The sequence below is a fragment of the Corythoichthys intestinalis genome, chromosome 13, assembly GCF_030265065.1.
Source record: "Corythoichthys intestinalis isolate RoL2023-P3 chromosome 13, ASM3026506v1, whole genome shotgun sequence".
Lineage (NCBI taxonomy): Eukaryota > Metazoa > Chordata > Actinopteri > Syngnathiformes > Syngnathidae > Corythoichthys > Corythoichthys intestinalis.
In genome coordinates this window covers 15830679-15854467 of record NC_080407.1, presented here as the reverse complement: position 1 = coordinate 15854467, position 23789 = coordinate 15830679, and the positions used below count along the sequence as shown (strand labels likewise).

General features: G+C 40.3%; 1 protein-coding gene across 9 annotated transcripts in view; it reads left to right on the top strand.

The window, feature by feature from the left end:
• foxp2 (forkhead box P2) overlaps positions 1-23789 on the top strand; it is a 195189-nt gene that overhangs the window by 76783 nt on the left and 94617 nt on the right. For 6 of the 9 annotated variants that reach the window (XM_057854886.1, XM_057854889.1, XM_057854888.1 and 3 more), the window contains one exon: positions 3000-3189. The exons of 2 other annotated variants lie outside the window; for them this stretch is intronic. In XM_057854886.1, coding sequence (XP_057710869.1) covers positions 3010-3189 — 180 coding nt within the window. In that variant the 5' untranslated portion in view covers positions 3000-3009. Of the gene's footprint in view, positions 1-2999; positions 3190-9744; positions 11988-23789 lie in introns of those variants that run through there. One more of the 9 variants, XM_057854891.1, reaches the window with a different exon arrangement.

The following is a 23789-nucleotide window of genomic DNA, read 5'->3' as shown; positions in this document are numbered from 1 at the left end:
TTTTTTGCGAGGATCGGTTAGCGACATTAAGCGGGCCAGATTAGGCCCCCCCAGCCGTATTTTGCTTCGACTTTCAAATTCTCACACACCCTCTCGAGTATTATCTGCGTGTGTGACAGCGCCACGACGACTCCAGCTCCTTTGCAGCTTCTAATTGACACTTTAATTGGCAGGTTTGAACGCGGCTAATTAATTTATCTCACCGCCGTCATTAAGGTTAAAGCAGCATCTGATCTCCACGAATACACTTTGCATACATCAAATCTCACTTAAAAAAAAAAAAAGATATATAGGCGTCGTTCACTTTGTTTTGGCAGCAGGGCCGAGAACCAAAAATGGTACTTGCCATGTGCCATTTTTTTTGCCATGTGGCAAAATCAATTTTGTCATGTGGCCTTTTTGTATGTGCATAGCCGTCAATGGCATAGCCTGACTTGGTTAACTGTTGAATGTCAATGCGCTCTAATGTAAAGTGTATGGTCAAAATTCACAGCTAAACATGCTTTTCTGTCATTTAAAATGAATGGAAAATTTGGACGTGCATAGCCATCAATGGCATAGCCTGAGTTGGGTGTCCTTTGAATGTCAATGCGCCATAATGGTAAGTGGATGGCCAAAAATAACAGCCACACGTTTTTCCGCCATTTAAAATGAATGGAAAATTTGGACGTGCCAAAAATGACACAAACCGAAGTCCGTTTTGCCACATACCAAAAAAATAAATGGCACATGGCAAAAAATAAAAATGGCACCTGGCAAAAATCCGTTTGGCCACATGGCAAAAAAAATCCCACATGGCAAAATGGATTTTTACTATGTGGCTTTTTTTTTTGGCTTGTGGCAAAATGAATGCTGCCATGTTGCATTTTTTTGCCATGTGGCCAAATGGATTTTTGACATGTGGCAAAATTTATTTTGCCATGTACAAAATTGATTTCACCATGGCAAAAATAATTTTGACACATGGCAAAACAATGCCAGATGGCAAAAGAATGGCACATGGCAAAAAATGCCACATGGCAAAATCCATTTTGCCACATGGCAAAAAAATGCCACTTGGCAAAAAATGCCACATCGCAAAATAGATTTTGCCACATGGCAAAGAAAAAATGCCATGTGGCAAAAAAAAAAAAAAAAAAAAAAAAAAAAATGCCACATGGCAAAATCCATTTTGCCACATGGAAAAAAATGCCACATGCAAAAAAAAGCCACATGGCAAAATTGATTTTGCTATGTGGCTTTTTTTTTTTGCATTGTGGCATTTTTTAGCCATGTGGCATTTTCTAGCCATGTGGCAAAATGAATGCTGCCATGTGGCATTTTTTTGCCATGTCGCGAAATGGATTTTGCCATGTGGCGAAATTTATTTTGCCATGTACAAAATTGATTTCGCCATGTGGCAAAAATAATTTTGCCACATGGCAAAAAATGCCAGATGGCAAAAGAATGGCACATGGCAAAAAAATGCCACATGGCAAAAAAATGCCACATCGCAAAATCCATTTTGCCACATAGCAAGGAAAAAATACCACATGGCAAAAAAAAAATGCCACATGGCAAAATCCATTTTGCCACATGGCAAAAAAATGCCACATTGCAAAATCAATTTTGCCACATGGCAAAGGAAAAAATGCCACATGGCAAAACAAAACAAAAAAATGCCACATGGCAAAATCCATTTTGCCACATGGAAAAAATGCCACATGGCAAAAAATAAAAGCCACATGGCAAAATTAATTGCCACGTGGCAGAAAAAAGGCCACATGCCAAAATCCATTTTGCCACATGCCAAATACCACTTTTGGTTCTCGCTGTCTCTCCGTTTTGGCGCGAGGATTCGTGTTTCTTTGTCTGCTTTCGACGGGCTGCGTTCGAATGTTCGTAAAATTGCAGTAAAGGCAATCAGACGGTCTTGAATCTGAATATTTTAAACATCAGGCCATGTAAAATTTATGCCTAATTTGAATACTTATTAGCCGGCTGATCTCGGGCTGCGGTTTCTTAGTCCGAGATTCGGATTGGGTGTCACATTGTGCCAGTCTTGAGCGTGCGCGCGCACCCCCCACCCTCCCACCGTTGGCTCTTTCTTCCCTCGGTGTTAAACAGGGGCCTGTTTGTTCACAAGCAGGCCTCTTCCCTGTTTGCTTGTGTCCCAGGCAGCTGTCGCCCCGCTCAGCCCTGTTTGTTCTTTTCCGCCGGGATCCTGTTTATCCTGGCTGTGGACATCCTTTAAGACCTGTCCTCTATCAAACACGACGCTAAAAGACATTTGCTCAATGCCATTAAAACGGAATTTACTAGGGCAGAGGAGATCACGACACGGCGGCAATCCTTTGTTTTCATTCTCGGCTCCATTCAAATTTTTGGGGTTGGTAATTATGCCGTTTTTGAGTGATGTCCTTTCAGCCAGAGCATTAAATGCAAAGGGGGGGTGAAAAAAAATGATAAAACATTTATTCCGAGAGAGAGGGAGAGCGGCTAATATACATAATTTATGCCGTTTTTAAGCACAATCATTAACGATACTTGCGATAAATTCATTTTCCTTAAAAATTCGTAATTTCAAAATGGATTCGCGCCTGTGTTCCACGGACTAAACATTTTATACATATAAAAAGGGGGGTCAAGATGGAAAATATGCCTGTCGTTTAGAAAAAAAAAATGATGTATGTTTTAATCGTTTGCTTTTTTATTCATCGGTATTAACGTCTTGAATCTTTAATTCACGGCTGGATTTTTAGTGGATATAAAGCACATTTAGTTGTCAAAAAGCATCTCTTTGTACTGCTTCATTTACACAATGAATGCATAATTGCTCCTCCTGCATCCCCCTCTGTTCTCCTTCTTCTTTAAATGCTTTAATTTGCAGAGAAGGGGAGGGGGGGCGCGAGGATAATGGCTGCATTAAAAAATATATAGGACGGCAAAAAGGAGGTGGGGGGGGGGTCGAATTGTAAGAAGAAGAAGAGCCCTAACCGGTGCTTCTTAATCACTTCTAGGTTTTAAATCATGATGATGCAGGAGTCGGCCACAGAGACAATAAGCAACAGTTCAATGAGTCAAAATGGAATGAGCACCCTAAGCAGCAGCCAATTAGAGGCTGGCAGTAGAGATGGGAGATCAAGCGCTGGTGACACGAGCGCCAGCGAAGTAAGCACAGTCGAGCTGCTGCATCTGCAACAACAGCAGGTAAGTTGTGTTTTCAACCCCAACCCTCCTCCAACGCTCTTCTTTTCATCTCGGTCCTCAACCAGGCTTTTCGGACGCGTTGCGTGATGAGCTCTTGTTAGTTTGATTGGGTTTTGTTGAATGAGAGTGTTAGGTTGCTCCACTAGAGGGCCTCAAGCCTCGGTGTTAGACAGCAAGAAGCAGTGACATGCCATACTTTGTGTACTGCTTCTTATTTCAGATGGTTTTCAGTGTTCAAAATGGAAGTTTGCTTCAGTTATGAAGTCCTAGAGCAGGAGTAAACATTGTAGTGATGATTTTTTCCGAGGGCGTTTTAGTTTTCGACGATGAAGCAGCTTTGATAACTGATGAATTGTTTTGAACAGGGGTCTAGTTTCAAGTATACAACACATGGCATGTACAAACAGATACAGTATATTTATATGCAATTAGATGGCTCTTAAAGGAAGCGATTTAAAGCTTTTAGTAAATATTGGTCATTTTTATAAATGTGGAGAACATACACGTACGCAGATATATAATTAACTATGGACAATTCTAACATTTACATTGGAGTTGATGCTAAGTATTAGCGTTATTCAAAGAATCAGCATATAAGACGTTGAGCTTTGTTTTTTTTTTTGCATGAAAATAAAGATGGAGTGTGACATTTTAAGCATTTCATAAAGTTAGTTCTAATTCGACTAATGTTGCTCACTCAGTATGAGTAACTAGCTGGGGGAAAATGCTCCTTAAATTTATTATTAGCTAGTGTTAAGCTGGTAAATCAGTCAGTAGTAAGTAATTTTTAAAAAGAAATAATATCCTGACAGTTTTTTTTTTTTTTTTTCATGTTCTTTAATTTTTAAAAATGTAATTTAAATGTGTTTGTTTCCTTTTTACATATTTTTTTCATCTTTCAATTATTTAATTGCATTTCAAATCATTTTATGGCTGGATATGTTTTGGGGAAAAATACACAAGAATACAATTCTATGTCAAATATCAAGTATAATAGCCCATATTTGATTGATTTATTGATTGAATTTTTCATTTAACTGACAAAAATCAGGAAATGTGTAATTTTACTTTTTTAAAATGTATTTTTAATTAAAAAAAAATAAATTAAAAAAACACAAAAAATTATTAATTAAAATTTTTGGAATGTTAATTTAATTGTTTTACATTTTGACATTTTCTATTTTCATTAAAAAAAAAAAAAAAAAAGATATCATCTCATTATTTTTTTCAGTCATAATTTATGAACACATAATTCACTTTCGCCGACCACACCAAATGATGCAGCGGGCCCAATTGAGCTCGTGGCCCTCGAGTTTGACACATATGCACAGGGGCGGAGCTAGAAAAACATTTATGGGGTGCCTAGACAGGGGCAGGAACTGTTTGATGGTAGCAAATATTTCTTGATGGTATTCTTTGGACAATTATACGATATCCTGCGACGATTCGATTCAAAGGCCTTCGATCAATTTACGACAAAATCATGAAGACATTTCACACTGTCAGTTTTGATGTGTAAGACAATTTTGGTGTTGTTTTTTGGGGGAGATTAATTGTTGCACCCCTTGTGTCAACATATGGCAGATGTGTATATGTATAGTTAGCTCAGAAATCGTATGTTGCCACTACAAAAAAGCACGAGTGATTTACAAACTGATATGGAGAAATCCAGCTTATTATTATTTTTTTTTTTATTATTATGATAAGTATAAAGATCCTCACAAGTGTTGTTTTTGGCAGCCCTCTTAATTTTCGTCTTTATTTTGGATGAAAACCCTTATTAGTCTTAGTCATTTCAAAACGTGTTCATCTTCATCAAGTTTTAGTCAATTAAAACCGAGACATATTTTGTCTAGTTTTATTTGACATTTACTCAAAATGCTTTCGTCTTGAAACTTCAAAAGTTTTAGTCCGTGAATAAACATAATAAAGGTTTTCAACAATTCGAATGAACATTGTCTACATAGTCTACAATGACATCACCATCTTCGTGATGATAATACACACTCTCCAGGAAAACAGATTATTTCCAATTATTTTTAACTCACCTGGATGCCACAAACAGTATGTAAAAAGTTTTCCAAGCGGCACTCAACACGCTAAATGCTAATGCTAACGCTACAAGTTACATTTAGTGTGTGATGTATCTCACACTCAGTTTAGACCTTTAAAGGCTAAAGCAACATAGCATATCTAACCAAGATGAGAAAACAAAGCTTATCAAGCAGCACCTGACTTGTGTTTCGCAAAAAGGCAAGTCTGGAGCTTGGAGAAGACACCAGTGAGTAAGTGTATGTTTGTGCAGAACATCACATGAGTGACACGACCGAACACTGCTACAATGTGTGCTAACTACACTAATCTATCAGCTAGGTAGTTCGAATAATCGAGTCATCGGATTAGGAACATTTAATGTGATGCAGATGTTTCTTCTTTCAAAATAAATTAAAATACTTGAGCTTAGCTTCAAACGTTATTAAAAAAAAAAAAAAAAAAAAAAAAAACATGAGGATCTAAGTACAAAAGAACAATTGGCTAACTTGCATAGCCAAAGTCCGTTAGCTTAAATGCTATAAAATGCTCACGTTTTTGTTTTTTGTTTTTTTTTGCTCTTAACAAATGCTTCAAGCAAATATTCCCGCAAAAACGCCTAAATATACCTATAAACTAAATTAGGAATGCATTAAAAAAACATTAGCTTTAACATGAAGTTAGCTTACCAATGAGACGTGGCAACAATATTCACACGACTCCAATATACTAATCACACCTTAAAATACAAACTTGCATTTGGAAGTCCTATGATCACGCAGGCGTGTTCATTTTTTTTTTTTTCTAATTAAAATGCTCTTAACAAATTGTTCAAACACATATTCCCACAAAAACGGCTAAATATACCTCTAAGCTAAATTACGAATGCATAAAACTCATTATCTCTCACAAAATCTCCGCCATGTTAAATGTTAGGTCATATTCACTGTGTACCACTAGAGGGCAGTGTATCCACCCAACTCAATAAAACTAAATGCGAACGCTTTCAAAACAGACCATTACAACGCCACTCTAATTACACGGATACTCGTAGCAGCAAAATTGGATTCGAATTCTAATCGAATTACTCAAGTTACTTGAGTAATAACTGCAACACTAAAGTAAATGTCACACATTGTGAAACTTTTCATGGAAACCTTGGCAAATTTTCATCTCGTTCTCATCAGACAAACACTGGCATTCGTCTCGTTATGTTTTAGTTACCCGAGACATGTTTTTATCATCGAAAAAATGCTAACAAAAACAACACCGCTACTTTATTGATGGCAGTAAGTGTCAAATGGAAGTTTTTTTTTTCCTTTGGTGCCACCTGGAGTGGTAAGCCTATCTTTTAGGGTGGTAGTTGGTGGATCCACCCCTGCCTGTCTACCAGCGCGTAGTGGAAGTCAGGCACCGGCGGCGGACTAAAAGAGTCAAGTGCCTCTTGTGTCTTTTCATGGTGAATGATGGCTTTGACAGTTAGCCAAAAGAGCAGCGGGGGATGAGGTTAGAGGGTGGAAAACGCCCTGGGTTCAGTCGCCGCGGGTTTAGTTGTCGTGTGTCCTCTTTTGGTGTGCTGCTTGCGCGTAAATATCTCCACGCGTGTGTTGTTGGTAGCAGCTGAAGCCCCACGGTGGTGTACCGGGATCAGTCTAGCAACATGAAGTATATCCTGCAGGCCCGTGACATTCCCTAACCCCAACCGGCGTGCTTCATTCATCACCACACACCTGATCGGGGTCCGGCAAATTCCGGAAAAACAAACGTCATGAATAAACACTCATAGAACAAAAGGTTTTAAATGTCTAGTTAAGATGTGTGACAGTGGAGAAGGGAAAAAAACAGAGGCCAGAAACAGACACATTGAAATGAGCAGTCCAACTAACAGGTCTCTGGAGGCTTTTTAAAAATCTTCAACCACTGTAGCACACACACATACGTGCACTCCGCTCAATGAGGTCCAGCGCTCCAGACAAAAGATAGAAGCGTCCTAGCGTATTTGCCTGAATTGGAAGGAGTTCACATGCGAATGAATGACAGGCAAAATCCACAATCCACGAATCGTGTTTAAAGGAAGGCTGTTGGCTCTAATTTTCCTCCCATATTTGCTATGACATTGAGTGGTCCGGTGGGTATAGGAAGCTGCAGTCTCTCATCACGCTGCTGGAGGGATGATTAATAATAAGCACTGATGAATTCTCCCCTCCCCTGTCCCTCTGGGTTGTGCCATTACCTAGCAGCTTCCCAAATACCACCTGCAGCTATAATTAGAAAAAGCATCTTAAGGTCTCTCGCCTTAGATTGGACCGAACGGCTTTTAGGACACAGATTGCAAATGATTTCGGAATATTTATCATTCGAATTCCAGCTCCGCTTTTGAGCATGGTCTGCGCTAATCTAGTCATCCAGTCTATATTACCCCCCAAAAAAGGCCTTGCTATCTATGGATCTGAATAATAAGCACTATGTCCGCAATCGAATTTCCCGCCCCTAATTTCTGCCGGGGTTTCACCACCCGCATCCCCCAAAGGTTGCCTAAATAGAGCTAATTTGATTTCAGATCGGCGATTAGATTCCTGCCTTATCTGATTGCAATTTGCCAGCCGCGGAAAAATGATAAATGTCGCTAGGCGCTAATGGCTATGTGTAGCGGTCGCTGTAAAAGCGGCAAAACGAAGGGCAATAACGTCATCTGAACTCTGATGGATTCGCGTTGTCATAACGCGGCTCTGCGTGAATATGCGAGTATTGATCTTCGAATTTTGAGATCGAGATGAAGAGGCTGTTAGTTGATTAGCTTCTTAATCAGAATTGATGAGTCCGTTAGGTATTAGTACTCTAGTAATCCTCGGAATTGATTAACATATTTAGGCCTTGTCCTATATATCGTAGGCCGAGTACTTGATCTAGCAGTACAGACTCTCTGGTTTTTCTTTTTCGTAAAACTGCTGACGTGCATTGTTCAACCATTGTCACCTCTTACAAATAAGTCTCAAGAATCTTTCCTCTTTCTGTCCTTCACCTGCCTTTCTTTCCCTTTCTCCTTTTACCCAGAACACCCACACAAGATGCAAATCTATGCTTTGCCCTTGAGCATAATTTAAAGGCCTAATCACCCAGACTGTCCCCTTTGGATGCTGAAGGAACTGGAGGGGGAAGGCTGGCGTCTCATTTGCACCCTTACACAAAGAAGCTCATTAGGTTTATCTTTAAGGCCTGAGATTGCCTCACTCGACTGTGTAAATAAGACACCGTCGGCCCTGGCTTTGGTGCATCAATCACCTCTCAGGACAGGAGAAAGACCTCCACCTGAAATATGCTCCGTTTCATAAACGCGTGGCTTAAGAAGCGCTGAAAAGGAAGCAGCGTACGTCTTTGTAGAGCTTCTGTGTCCTGACTTATTTACAATGGAAGCCATCCTTCTTTCTCTTCCGTGGCGAGCTATCGGCAGACGGTCCCCACAGGATAGAACATACAGGCCGGTGACATATACGCCTGTAGTTTCCCCCTCTGCGATGACACTAAAGATATGGCGTGTGAATGACAGCAGGGCTACTGTTTGCGCTCGCTTCCCCAGACAAAACACAGTATTATTCTCCGCTTCCTCCTCCTGTACCGCCTTCTCTTTCCGACAAACCTGGCCTGTCCATCTCTGTTTAAGGCACATTACACGTGGCCTCCTGAAATTTACAGTGGCGCTCTCCCAGTAACTCCATTTCGCGCAGGAGTCCCTCGAGAGCGCGGCGAAATGTCAGCCGCCGAGGCTTGAAAGGGAGACGAGGAGAAAAGGGAGAGAGGGATAGCGACGGAGGAATGGAGAAGAGGGCATTAAAATTGGGAGAGACGGAGTGAAATCTGCTGGAAATGAACACTTACGGGCTTTTTATGCTCAAGCGGTCAGGGGACGCCGCAAAGACGAGTACAGGTAGAGGTGCCTTATCACTTTCCGGAATGGATTGTTGTAGTGTAACGCAAGATCAGGTTTTTGGGACCGTTCCCCACTCAATCGTGAAGGGCTGCACATTTCGATTATTTAATTAATCTATCGATTAGTTCGAATAATAGAGTAATTGGATTACGAACAGTTAATGCGTTGCAGAATGAATTTTAGGAGATGTAAAACAAAGAAACAAGTGTTTATGCCTGCAATGCTAAGAATACAATTTCAAAAGAGCATTAAATACGAATACCAAAATAAAATTCCTTAGTGTTTCTTCAAAATAAGTAGAATTGTATTTTCATTTAAAAATAAATTAGAATACTTGATCTTAGCCTGAAACGGTATAGAAAAATATATGAACATGAGGATCTAAGTACAAAAGAACAATAAATATTGCTAGCTCAAATGCTATAAAATGCTAAAAAAAAAATTTCAAAGCACTTCACAAATCGTTCAAACACGTATTTCCACAAAAACTGCTAAATATACTTCTAAACTGAATAACAAATGCATAAACAAACATATTAGCTCAAACAAAAACACCTCATGTTGGTCTTAACAGAGAGCAGCTGGATTCAGCCTTGTGAGACGACGTAAGACATATTGACTGTTGCCACTAGAGGGCAGTTTATAAAACTAAATGCAACACTTTCAAATGAAACCACAACATCATCACTCTAATTAAACGAATCTTCGAAAAAACAAAATTTGATGAGAAGCTTTTCTTCTCATCGAATCACTAGTTCTGTAATTTTCCGACTATAAGCCGCTACTTTTTTCCTTTATTTTGAATCCTGCAAATTATTTTCCAGTGTGCTTTAATTTTTTTTTATTTGCGTTAATAAGTAACACTTTATTTCACTACAGCGTCATAAGACCGTCATAAATATGACATGACACGGTCATAGTGATTACTGAACGCTTATGACATACGTCATTCAGTGTCATCCGGCAAATTATGTCGCTCACTCCATTTATGTCCAGCTCAGATGTTTTATATCCATTCAAAAGTGAGATCTTTTACTTGATAACACTAAATGACGTCTTTTATAAGCATTAATAAATGCTCATGACAAGGCCATATCATAATTATGATTGTCTAATGACAGTCTTAAGGCACCACTGTCAAATAAAGTGTTGCCAAATTCAATAACTAGCAATTAATGAAACAACGGGAACAGTAACTGAAGAACTAATTAGCACAGAACATGAATTTTGATTGTTGTTTACATCTGTAGCACTGCAATGCATGCTAGGAGGCATGTTGGACAACAACAGTGTTGACAGCAGGTGGCAGCAGAGGTTGACTGTCTCCCCCAACAGAGCAGTGATGGAAAAATGAAGCTTCTTGAAGCAATGAAGCTTTGCAGCCAATCGGTTCAAAGTTTCATGGTGGTTCATTTGGTCTTAAGACAGTTGTATAATGCTGCTGTCAAATAAAGTGTGACCGGTTAATATCTTATGGTGCAAATATCCCATAATTCAGTGAGGACAGCTGCGGCTTATAGCAGCACTACAATCGCGTACTGTTGAATTTTAAAAGTATGGCGTGCTTACCAATAAAACAAAGCGTTTAGGTGCAGGACATCTGGCTACAAATGCTAAGCAGTAGCGCTTTTTAACCCTAAGGAAGCCCAAGTGAACCAACCTGTGTTTCCAAAGACAATAGCAAATGCAGTAATTGATTCCCAGCAGGATACATTAGACTTATAGTCATTAGTCTGCGTCTACTGCATAGACGGTTTTGTATGCGAAACACAGGCCACCATTTTCTTTGAGAACCTCACATTATAAAGCAACTGTACCGGTACTGAAAATGTCAAGACACGACAACAAAACACAATATTTTCCTCCATCTTTGACAGTAAAATGAGCATTTTCAACACCCGCGTTAGGCTGCTGACAAATGAACTTGACCAGGGTTAACCACAGTCAGTGTAAATAAAAGGCAGCCATCCAGTGGTCACACACTGTGGCCCGATAGTCCCTCAGTCTGCTGGCAACCCGCACGCCAGGCGGGATCAATGGTCACTTCACAACTCATTTCCTTTTACGCCTCCCTAACTGCCCTGCTTTAGCGCCGTGAAATAAATGGCTACTGGATCTATAAGGCCACTCACACAACAATTACGTGCACACCCGCATAGTCTGAAGAGACTGAGCCAATAGTTTGAGCTCAATACCCTCCACGTAATTTATTTGCCTGGGCGGTGAAAGGAGCATCATCTTTAGTGGCGCGGCAATCGAAAACAGGCATTCTGTCATTGTTTGTTGCCACTCCCCTCTTGTTGGCTTAAAGTCAGTACCGGTCGTTAATACGGTAGGATGGAGTGTTATTGTCGAGCAAAAAAAACACACGATGCACTGCCTGCTTTTCCCTGAACGATTCCTTCCCTCGAACCCCCCTCCCCATCGAACCCCAAGTGGCTTACAGTCATTTGATAGGCCACGGCACCACTATCCATTTAACAGAGCTTAAAAAATCCTACATATGCATATGGCGGGGTGTCTTAAGCTGACAAGCAAAAGACAGGATTTGCTAGAAGGCAGCTTTGGAGTGTTGTGAATTTAACAAGCATGTCTAGTATTACAGTTCCTCTCCGCTTTAGCCATGAATAGTAACAAATCAGTCTCCGAAACGCTTGCCCGACGGTTTGTTGTGTATACCCCTGCAACCCTCCCACCTCTCGACTCTTGCTCCTCCGACAAATATTAAAATGACTTCAAATCTGGCTAAGAAGGCGACTTGCAAGGAGTGGGAGCATCGTTAATGATATCGGTGTGCTCTTTATCTAACGCGCCCAGGATCTCGTCTCAAAAATTCCAGGTATGGTTGTTACTTAGCGTCGGCTTTGGCTCCTCACACTGTGGGCCCAATTTCAGGGCCTGTGTGGGCTAAGGTTGTAATAATAGCTGAACATTTTTATCTGCGTCTGCAGTGAAGTATAATAAGATCTATCCTCATCTCTGTTTCAATCGCAAGATGATCCAAGAAAATGGGTGCCTGATGTTTCCCTCCGTTCCTCATCAAGTCTTAACTGCTGCTTATTTACCCGCGTAGGAACACTAAATTGATCTGGAATGCCAGCGCAAGGCTTGCTTGTTCCATCCCGATTAAAGCCAGCGTATGCAGAAAGACGCTTTGTGGGGGCTCGGGCCCCGCACTTCAAGCTTGACTAGACACTAAGCTGATACCAGGCTTGTGCTGCCGAATCCTCCGAGCTTTGATTGTCTCTGCATGTGCATTGTTATCAGAGGTTTACAGGATAAATATACATTAGCTCCATGGATGCTGTTGGTTGGGTGATACCGTTCATTATAATTAGCAAGATTCTGTCTGTCCGGCTTCATCATGAGGCGACAAAGTCGCTGGGCGCTTGTTGGCCAGCACAGGAACTAGATATTTAGCCTCATAATGGGTTAAAATATGATATTGATGAAACAGAAAATGCATTCACCTGAATCTCTACAAAGGGAAGGAATATGCTTGTAAGAGTGGGATTTGTCTATGTGACACTAATGTCTAGGGGGGCAGCTACCGATTATTTTAGTAGTCGAGTAGTCGATTAATCTATGGACTAGCTAGCTGGAATAATCGAGTAATCGAAAAATTAATGAATGAATAATGATCTAAGTACAACGAAAGAACAATTAGCTAACTTGCATAGCAAAAGTCTGTTAGCTTAGTTGCTATAAAATGCTATTTTTTTTCTACAATAGTCTTAAAAATGGTCTTAACAAATGGTTTGAACACATACAGTGCTGCTCGAAAGTTTGTGAACCCCACAGCGATGGTCAGATTTTTTGTAAAAAAAACTAAAATAACCTTATTAAATGTTAAGTTATACCCAAATCCACAATACTGACATTCCAAATAATGGACTGAAACAAAAGAAATAGTTATATTGTCATTCTTTATTTAACGAAAGTGGTTGATTTAAGAAAAACTCAGATATCATGTGTGCAAAAGTATGTGAACCCCTTCAGTTAATAGGATATTGCGCCTCCTTTTGCAGAGATTACCTCAACCAAACGGTTTCTGTAGTGACTAATCAGCCTCTCACATCTACTTTGGGGGATTTTTGCCCATTCTTCCTTGCAGAACGCAGTCAGTTGAGAGAGGTTTGATGGGCGTCTGGCATGAACTGCTCGCTTCAGGTCCCGCCACAGCATTTCAATGGGATTTAGGTCAGGACTTTGACTGGGCCAGTCCAGAACACGAATCTTCTTCTTTTTCAGCCATTCCTTGGTTGTATTGCTGGAATGCTTTGGATCATTATCATGTTGCATGATCCACCTTCTGCCAAGCTTTAACTTCAAAACAGATGGTGTCAGGTTATGTTCTAGGATTTGACAATATTCCTCAGAATTCATGATTCCCTGGACTATGTGGAGTTGTCCAGGTCCTGAGGATGAAAAGCAAGCCCAGATCTTGACATTCCCACCTCCATGCTTCACTGTTGGGAGAAGGTTCTTTTGGTGGTATGCAGTGTTGACTTTTCGCCAGACATGGCGGTTTTGGTTGTGACCAAACAGTTCAATTTTGCACCTACATCAGTTGATGAAAACTTTTTAATTTAGTCTCGACAACACAACTGTTAAAAAAACAAACAAAAAAACTACTGAATTGATTGATTAGGAAATCAGGTTGAAATAATAGAAAATTCCAAAATGTTGAGGGGGTTCACAAACTTTTGAGCAGCACTGTATTCCCACAAAAAAAACTCCAAAATACCAATCACACCTAAAAATACAAACTTGCATTTGGAAGTCCTAAGATCACGCCGGCGTGTTATTTTTTATTTTTTTTATTTTTTTACAATGCTCTTAACAAATCGTTCAAACGCATGTTCCCACAAAATACAGCTAAATATACCTATAAACTAAATTACGAATGCGCACAAAAACTTACCTTATGTTGGTCTTAACAGGGAGCAGCTGGATTCACCCATGTTAAATGACTTATTTCATATTCACTGTTGCCACTGGAGGGGAGTTTATCCACCCAATCAATTAAGAAAATGCAAACACTTTCAAAACAAACCATTGCAACGCAACTTTAATTAAACGAATACTCGAAGCCGCAAAATTTAATTTGAAACATTTTTCTAATCAAATTTCTCGAGTTGACCGATGAATTGTTGCAACGCTATTAATGTCAGAGGTCTGTGATCATTTTGTTTGCACAGTTGACAAAAGTTAATATGGTTTTCAAATGATGATAATTAGGGCTGTCGCATTGACATTGAGACATTGTCAGATATAACTTGCCATTTGAAAGCCATGTATGTATGTATGTAGAATATGAAATAAGTGTGGAACCAGATGCAGAACCAGATTATTCTTAGTGTTGAGTTCGAAGTATGTGAGAGTAACTCCAGACATCTTTGTGACACTTTGAAATGTTAGCTAAGTAGTAAGCTTTATATTTAGTAAAAAAGAATTCTTCTATTTTCGTCATGCTTGTGGTTTCAGTTCTAGGTTTCTCTATTTTTCACTTCATTTGCAAATGCTGTAAACAAGCGAGTTTTTTTTTTTTTTTAATGCAAGTTTGCGTTTTGGAGAAGACTGCCAATGTCTTATAGCAGGCTAAGTGGTTAGTACATTGTCTTTTTTTCCCATTAGCCTCAATGTAGCAATGCTAACGTTTTACAATGTTTAATATCGATGAGTTTCCCTATTTTATATGTCTGAACTTTAGTTTTACAGTGGTTTGATGACCATCTGTGAAAGGAACTGGAGTCTCATATGCAATCAACACACGCATGTGTTGAGTGCACATGCAAACACACAACACGGCGATATATCACAACCAGGAAAATTACCGACCTCGTTTTTATTTACCGTGCGAATAATTGACTTATTGCAAATTGCGACAGGCTTAACGATAATACTATTTGAAAAATGCAATGTACTTTTTTTCTCCCACTCTGAATTTCAGCACAAAAGTGAGCTCATTTTCTGGACTAAAAATGATTACCAGTCTTCTGAGTAAAGTATTTTTCATACAACTTTCAACCAGTGGTTTTACTTTTTAATGTAATTGTTCTGTCCTTGCATGGGGGGCTATGATGGAGCGATCATGCTTTTGGCACATTCATCAAAGCTCAAGGAGTGGGGATAAAAAAAAAAAAAAATCTGAAAAGAAGCCCCGTTCCTCGCACAGTGTGCAACCGAGTGATACATTTTCTTGTTAGGAGAAATTACATCCACTAACTTGAGCTACTTCAGCATGAAATTGAAAAAGAAGTATTTCTTGCAAATTTCCATTCTTGATTCAATGAAAGATGTAGATTAGCCCTTTGGAAAAGGGCGGGGGAATGGAACAAGAGAAGTGGGACTGCGCTCACTGTTGCTTGTTCTTGCAAGCGTGATCTAGCAGGCTTTTGGGAACGGCTCTGTTTATGACTCAGTCAGTCTGGCGGCACATTAAAGCGTTTGTGCTATAGTTTGATGTATTCCCACACCTATGCATTGTTACATTTCCATCACTGAGTCTCCTCGTCACAGTCTGTACCCACGACATCTCCCGTTCTCCGTCTCCATCCCACCTTTAACACATGCACGCACAGATGATGGATAGATGTTAGGCGTCAGAGTGCAAGGCAGATAACTGTATCTTCGCCAGCTCACTTAAAGGTCAAACGCACGCCGTCGTAATTGGAATATCCACGAGACGACCAGGCAGGTATAAAGAGAAGAAGAAGATTGGGAAAGGATTAGAAATTAGATTAGCCTGCAGGAGAATGAATACGGTCCTTCTGCTTTCTTGGAAAATAAACACAACACCGTCACCGCTCAGCTTAATTCAGTCTGCCACGCAGCAGCTAAAGCGAGGTCGTTCTCAGTTTAAGGTCAGACAACTCTCTAATCGACCCTCGAATTGGGTGACACTTTACACCCGCCACTTAACCCGAGCTCTGCAGGACCAGACAGACACGTACTATTGACTTGCGAGTAGTCCTTGGCGCATGCTAAAAGCAATTTGTGTCTTCCAAAGATACAAGATGGTTCTGGAGTTTTTGGCAATATTAGCATGCTAGTACAAGCCTGTCCAGTGTGGTTTAAAGTTTACCAGTTTCTCTGCTTCTCTGCACTGCAACATCTCAAATTTGGCTTCCAAAAGAGAAACATTTGTACAAAAGAGAGCAACACTTGACCTTCCACGCACACGTCACTCACATAGACGCACACAGACCGCGAACAGCTCTATTCTCCCTTGGTCTTTTTTACTTCCTGCCTGTCTCTTTGTGATAGCACATTGTGGAAGCTCTCAGCTGTCGGGGCCTTCTAAAGGACTTTCCCTGAGAGCAACTGTAGATAAAGCCCGCCGCTGAAAGGGCTTGCTGTCACCTTATCTGGAAGTGTAGCGATAGAGCGCAGGTGAAAGTAAAGACTTTTAACCAAAAAGTGAAATAAAGAATTTCTCAAGAATGATGAAGAACTGCAAACTTGAATGTCGCAAGTTTTAGGGTATGTATGTTGGACAAAGTAGATCCTAGTTTTGTGGTGAAAAATGAAGTGTGCTATTTCACGTCTGCGCTCCGCCCCGCCGTTCTCCTCCGCCTATACAGTCCTTTGCTTTCTTCCCGGTGTTTGGAGCGAGCAAATTCATCTTGTCAATCCTCCCGGGAGGGTGTAGCTATGCGGCTCTGTTTACTGTGGCAGAAAGTTAATATAAATTTTCATCAGTGGGGGAAGTTTACACATATGATTCTATTTGTCCTTCATTATTAGCACCTGAGTCTGGGGCCTGGGTAGGCATAATTGTCTACAGACGCAGGCCAAATAGATGCAAGGCAAAGGCAAATAAGCACAGCCCAAAATAATTTGATGCTTGTGTGTTACAATCCTCCACCCAAGGAATTCGTAATCTAGAGAATCAATAAACAAGCAGCGGCAGAGAGTGGCAGAGGAGATGAGAGGAAGAAATGAATAAGGTAATATGTGGATATAAGGGGGAGGTTAGTAGGGAAGAAGTTGCGGATTTAAAGTGCAATCGTGAGGCTGTGGAAAGACACGTTACCCGCTGACATATGATATGTTTATTTTCAAGTAGAGCAGCTTTCATTTGCATGTGTCCTTTGGGTAAAAAAAAAAAAAAAATCGCCAAGAAACCCATCAAGCCCGGGTGTTTTACAAAATTCCTTCTGAATCATCCTGGATTAGTAGCCAAGTTGATCAAAGAATTTTTATGAAATGTTTGCCAATATGCCCAATATTTTCCATCTCACCCTCTCCATCCATTAATCTTGCCCTGAATGACAGTGCTGGTCAAAAGTATTGGCATCCTTGCAATTCTGTCAGATACTGCTCAATTTCTCCCAGAAAATGACTGCAATTACAAATGCTTTGGTAGTAATATCTTCATTTATTTTGCTTGCAAGGAGAAAACACAAAGTAGAATGAAAAAGAAAAATGAAATCATTATCATTTTACACAAAACTCCAAAAATGGGCCGGACAGTAGTATTGGCACCCTCAGCCTAATACTTGATAGCACAACCTTTAGACAAAATAACTGTGAACAACCGCTTCCGGTATGCATCAATAAGATTATAAAATGCTCTGCTGGAATTTTTGACCATTCTTCTTTGACCAACTGCTCCAGGTCTCTGAAAGGTGCCATTTTCAGATTTCTCCACAGGTGTTCTATGGGATTCAGGTCTTGACTCATTGTTGGCCATTTTAGAAGTCTCCAGTGCTTTCTCTCAAACCATTTTCTAGTGCTTTTTGAAGTGTGTTTTGGGTCATTGTCCTGCTAGAAGACCCATGACATATGAGGGAGACCCAGGTTTCTCACACTGGGCCCTATATGCTGCAAAATTTGTTGGTAGTCTTCAGACTTTCTAATGCCATGCACACGGTCAAGCAGTTCTGTGCCAGAGGTAGCAAAGCAACCCTAAAACATCAGGAAACCTCCGCCATGTTTGACTATGGGGACCGTATTCTTTTCTTTGAAGGCTTTGTTTTATCCCGTAAACTCTATTTTAATGCCCTTTCCCAAAAAGCTCTACTTTTGTCTCATCTGACCAGAGAACATTCTTCCAAAATGTTTTTTGGCTTTCCCAGGTAAGTTTTGGCAAACTCCAGCCTGACTTTTTTTAAGTCTCTGGGTCAGAAGTGGGGTCTTCCTGGGTATCCTACAATAGAGTCCCTTTTCATTCAAACGTCGGCGGATAGTACGGGTTGACACTGTTGTACCGTCGGACTGCTTGAACTTGTGTGGATGTTAGTCGAGGTCCTTTATCCACCATCCGCACAATCTTTCATTGAAATCGCAATTTTAATTTTACGTCCACATCTAGGGAGGTTAGCCAGACTGCCATGGGCTTTACACTTATTGATGACACTGCGCACGGTAGATACAGGAACCTTCAGATCTTTGGAGATATAGCCTTGAGATTGCCTATGCTTCCTCACAATTTTGCTTCTCAAGTCCTTAGACAGCTCTTTGGTCTTCTTTCTTTTCTCAATGCTCAATGTGGTACACACAAGGACACAGGACAGAGGTTGAGTCAACTTTAATCCATTTTAACTGGCTGCAAGTGTTATTTAGTTATTGCCACCACCTGTTACGTGCCACAGGTAAGTAACAGGCTGTTAATTACAAAAATTAAAGTAGCATTAAATGATTTTTCAAAGGGTGGCAATACTTTTTTCCTGGCACAAATTTAGAGTTTTGCGTGAAATGATCTTTTTTTTTTTTTCATTCTCTTTTGTGATTTTTCATTGCATTCTAAATAAATGAAAATAATACTCCCAAAGCGTTTGTAATTGCAATCATTTTCTGGGAGAAATTGAGCATTAACTGATAGAATTGCAGGGATGCCAGTACTTTTGGCCAGCACTGTAGATCTGGTGCTAATATTTAGCCAAACAAGTCGTGTTTATTTTTTCATCTTTCAAGTGTTTGCGTCTTGTTTTGCATTACGCTGACTGCATATACAAACTTTTGTGTCTCGTTTACGCAGCCATCCATGTGTGCAGCACTTGTCAAGGCCGTCGGCGTGCAGTTGTTCTGGCCGACGGCCCGTTGTGTCGAAACAGCAGCTCTTTTACTCCCTCCAACAAACAGTCACGCATGCTCGCAAAACATCTGTTCTGCTCACTGCGGCCGCCTTTACGGCTACTTTTCCAGATCGCGGTCCCACCCTCGGCGCCCACCTGCAATATCCGCCGCATCCCGCTCATAACAACGGCTCCCGACACTAGGCGAGAAGTGATCTATGCTGTCCAAACACAATGTCACAGCTTTTCAGACGTATCCAATTCGGATGTCACGGCCGCATAACGCGCCAAGTCTCCAGGTGGATTTGAAAGAGTGACATTCTTAGCGGATGGCTTATTCCTTGTGTACACACGCGCAAACACCTCCACGCGCACACACGCCCGGCTGATCCTCCACACACAATAAGCAAAGCAATCTGGAGATTTGTAATGCTTTTTGGCCTCGTCCTGCCTCCTTTGCTAATATGCTTCATGCTTGTTTAAAGTCTTTGCATGCTCCTTTACAAAGGTGCATTGTGATAGCTGTTCCTTATTATCTTGCCTCTATGGCGGGATGATGTATTATTTTCTTTTTTTTGTGTCAGTTTGCTCTTCACTCTCCCCATTTTCTGTGCATGCCTATTAATGTAGCCCAGGAATGCCTGTGTAAACATTCTTGTTTCTCTGTCCCTTTTTTCGCATAATGTATCGCCTTTCTCCTGACCTCACTATCTGAAACCAATTACACCAGTTCCATTTGGGCTGAATCTTATTTTCATTAGGATCCCCGTGTCACGGTCTCAGTCGCCCTGTTATTTTCCCTCCTCTTATTTATTTTTTCCCCCTCTTTTCCAACCTCAGTGATAGATATCAACATCAAATATGCCTCTGAGTGCTTTGTTATTTATATAGCAGCCTCTCCCTCTCTCTCGCTCCCTCCTTGTCTCTGTCTCGCTCAACTTCTCATTCCCAAGAATGTGTCACATTGTGCTGTTTATACAATGTGTGCATTAATAGACCGCGGATGTCAACTTTTTTTGTGCATAGCAACCCGGTTGAAATAGATGGCAGGCATACGCCATGTTTTTGTCGACTTCTGCTGCTTTTCAGCAAACTTTTTGATGACTTCTTTCACGACAGTTTGTGCTGTTTTGTGATTTTTTTTTTCGTGGATGCAAGGTGGGGGAGAAAGGGTTCCTTCTACTGTAAAAGCATGCGTTGGAGTGACAGTAAAGGGTGGTAACCTTTACAGGGCACTCGTTAACAACTTTAGAGGGTTATTCAGGGACATAACCAGATTTATTTGTTTTTTCTATGTTTTAAATTGACAGGAAGTGACCCGGAAATGCCCCAGAACTTACGTGCAAGGTTCCAAGAGAATTTCTTCTGTCACCCTGAAAGCTGTTTTCATTCTTCTTTATGTACCAACAGCTACAAAGCTAACATGTTAAATAGCGTCTTTTTGGCTACAGCAGTACTTCTTGCCCTCCAGCCTTTTTTGAGACTCTGCCGATACCGAGTCCCGATTCGATACCCCAAAAAAATGTATACCGTAATTTTGGGACTATAAGGCGCACTTGACTATAAGCCGCTACCTACCAAATTTGCAACGGAAACGGCATTTGTTAATAGGTAAGCCGCACTGGACTATAAACCGCAGCTGTCTTCACTGTGTTACGGGATATTCACACCAAAAGATACAAACCTTAACACTTTATTTGACAGCGGCATCGTAAAACTGTCATAAGACCAAATGAACACCATGAAGCTTTGAACCAATCGCCTGCAAAGCTTCATTGCTTCAAGGAGCTTCATTTAGCCATCACTACTCCTTGGGGGAGACACTCAAACTCTGCTGCCACCTGCTGTCAACACTTGTTCTTGTCCAACATGCCTCCTAGCATGCATTTCAGCGCTACAGATGTAAATGATTTTCAAAATTCATCTTCTGTGCTAATTATTTCTTCAGTTACTGTTGCAGTTGTTTCATTAATTGCTCGTTATGGTATTTGGTACCACTTTATTTGACAATAGCGCAAAAAGTCTTTCATAAGACCATCATAATTATGAAATGACACGGCCTTGAGCATTAATGAATGCTTAAAACAGATGATATTTTGTGTCATCTGGCAAATCATCTCACTTTGGAATAGAAGTAAAAGATCCAAGCTGGACATAAATGGAGTTGCTTACATAATTTGCCAGGGGACACTTGATGACATCTGTCATAAGCATTTATTAATGCCCATGATAGTGTCACGACATAATTGTGACCGTCTTATGGCAGTTTTATGACGCAGCTGTCAAATAATTAACCCAAATAAATCAACAAATAAGCCGCGCTGGACTATATGCCGCAGGACTCAAAATGAAGGGGTAAAGTCGTGGCGTAAAGTCCGAAAATTATGGTATATATTTTTAGTCTTTAATTTGAACCAAAGTTCCAAACATGTTATAGTACTGTACTGCTTACAGTACTTCCTCTTCCGCTTTTTCCGGGAGTGTTGCAGAGTATAAAACGTATTTATTTTTGTTTCTTTTGGCAATTCCATTGCTTATTTGTGGATTATTTTGTTACTTCTTAGGCCTTAAAAAATAAAAAGTAGATAATAAAAAAATGAATAAATAAATAAATAAATAAAAATCTGATCCTTTTCACTGGATTCTGATCATCTGAAAAATTGCCTGATCGACCCATTTTCTGATCCCGTGATCAAATCGGCTTTTTTGCCGTACTAGAATAAAGTGTAATTAAGTAGCGCTCTCATTTTCAAGAATGTTCGCAGTATTTTTGAACCAAAACAAGAGCACACAGCAAAGAGCACTGGAGATATGCAGAGCTAAGACGAGGAAATATGTTGAAGCGTATGTAGCGTTTTGCTTTTGACTTTTAATACATTTGGAGACTGTGTTTAAAAATGGTTGTAGGGGACAGCAGGAAGCCAAATCAATTAAGAGTTCACGAAAAGACATTGGACACGAATCACATTGATAAGCCGCTTGATTTTTTTTTCTGCAAAAACGTGCTGAATATTGCCGCAATCGTCCCACTTCATTCGTAAAACAGCAAGCACTGTTAGCATCATGTAAGGTGGTTCCAAATTGCTAAGTGCAAAATAACTGTCCTTCTATCCAATGAAAATTTTTAAGAACAAAATTCTGTCAATAGGTGAGTCGCCAGTATGGTAAAAATGCCTAACAGATTTGAAAATACTTGAATAGGCTAACCCACAATAAGTGAATCTAGTAATTATATTATTTTTGTATTAACATTAATGTATTGCCATTTAGAGGGCAATGATGTTTTTTTTTTTTTTAGGACGGTCCAAATTTCGCTCACGCCTATGCATATAAAGCAGTGGCCATTGGGCTCCTCTTGGCAAGAAGACAGATCAATACATTTAGGACCCAGTCCCTGAGTAAAGTGTTTACTTGAGTCTGGCTCCTCCTGTGCAGAGCACATACACCCAACACCCCCCGCTCCATCACCAAACTCTGTCCTTCCATAATTGATCAGGGTGGCTACATTCCCTCGGGGGGCTTAAGCATGGCAACTTTTTTTTTTCCCATGCCGTCTCGATCTCATTTTTTTTTTTTTTTTTTTTTTTTTTTTTTTTTTACAGCCTCTTGCTCTCCTCGGCATGTTTGCCCGGGATCTCAATGTACTTGTTCAAACATTGTTGGCGGAGTAATGTCACTGTCGTCATGGATACCGGCACGCGGCTTTGTATATTCGTAAAGAAGTTGACAATTCTTAGCCTTACAAGCTGGGAAGTTGTTTTCCCCCGGTACACGATGCTCATAATTTTTCGTTTTAGTCGCCCGCAAGAGGCCCCGGTCTGGGGAGACCTAACAAACGGAAATATTTTTTCGGACTATAAGCCGCCACCTATCAAATTTGACCCGAAAACGGCATTTGTTCATAGATAAGCCACACCGGACTATAAGCCGCAACTGTCTTAGGGGATATTTACACCAAAAGATATTAACCGGTAGCACTTTATTTGACAGAGGTATCATAACACTGTCATTACAACAAATGAACCACAATGAAGCTTTGTACCAATTTGCTGCAAAGCTTCATTTGACCATCACTGCTCCCTTGTGGGAGACAGTCACCTTCTACTGCCACCTGCTGTCAACACTGTGGTCGTCCATCATGTCTCCTGGTATGCATTGCAATGCCACAGATGTAAATAATCAAAATTCATTTTCTGTAGTAATTATTTCTTCAGTTGCTGTTCCAGTTTTTTCATTAATTGCTAGTTATGTTATATGGTAACACTTTATTTGACAGTGGCACCATAACACTGTCACTAGACCGTCATGATTATGACATGAAACTTTCATGAGCGTTTGTCATTTCGTGTCATCCGGCAAATTATCTCACTTTTGAATGGATGTAAAAGATCTGAGCTTGACATAAATTTGCTGGATGACACTAAATGAGATTTGTCATAAACATTAATTAATGCCCGTGACAGTGTCATGTCATAATTATGATTGTCTAATGACAGTCTTTAGGCACCACTGTCAAATAAAGTGTTACTGAATACCATAGCTAGCAATAATGAAACAACTGGAACAATAACTGAATAAATAATTAGCACAGAACATGAATTTTGATTGTTATTTACATC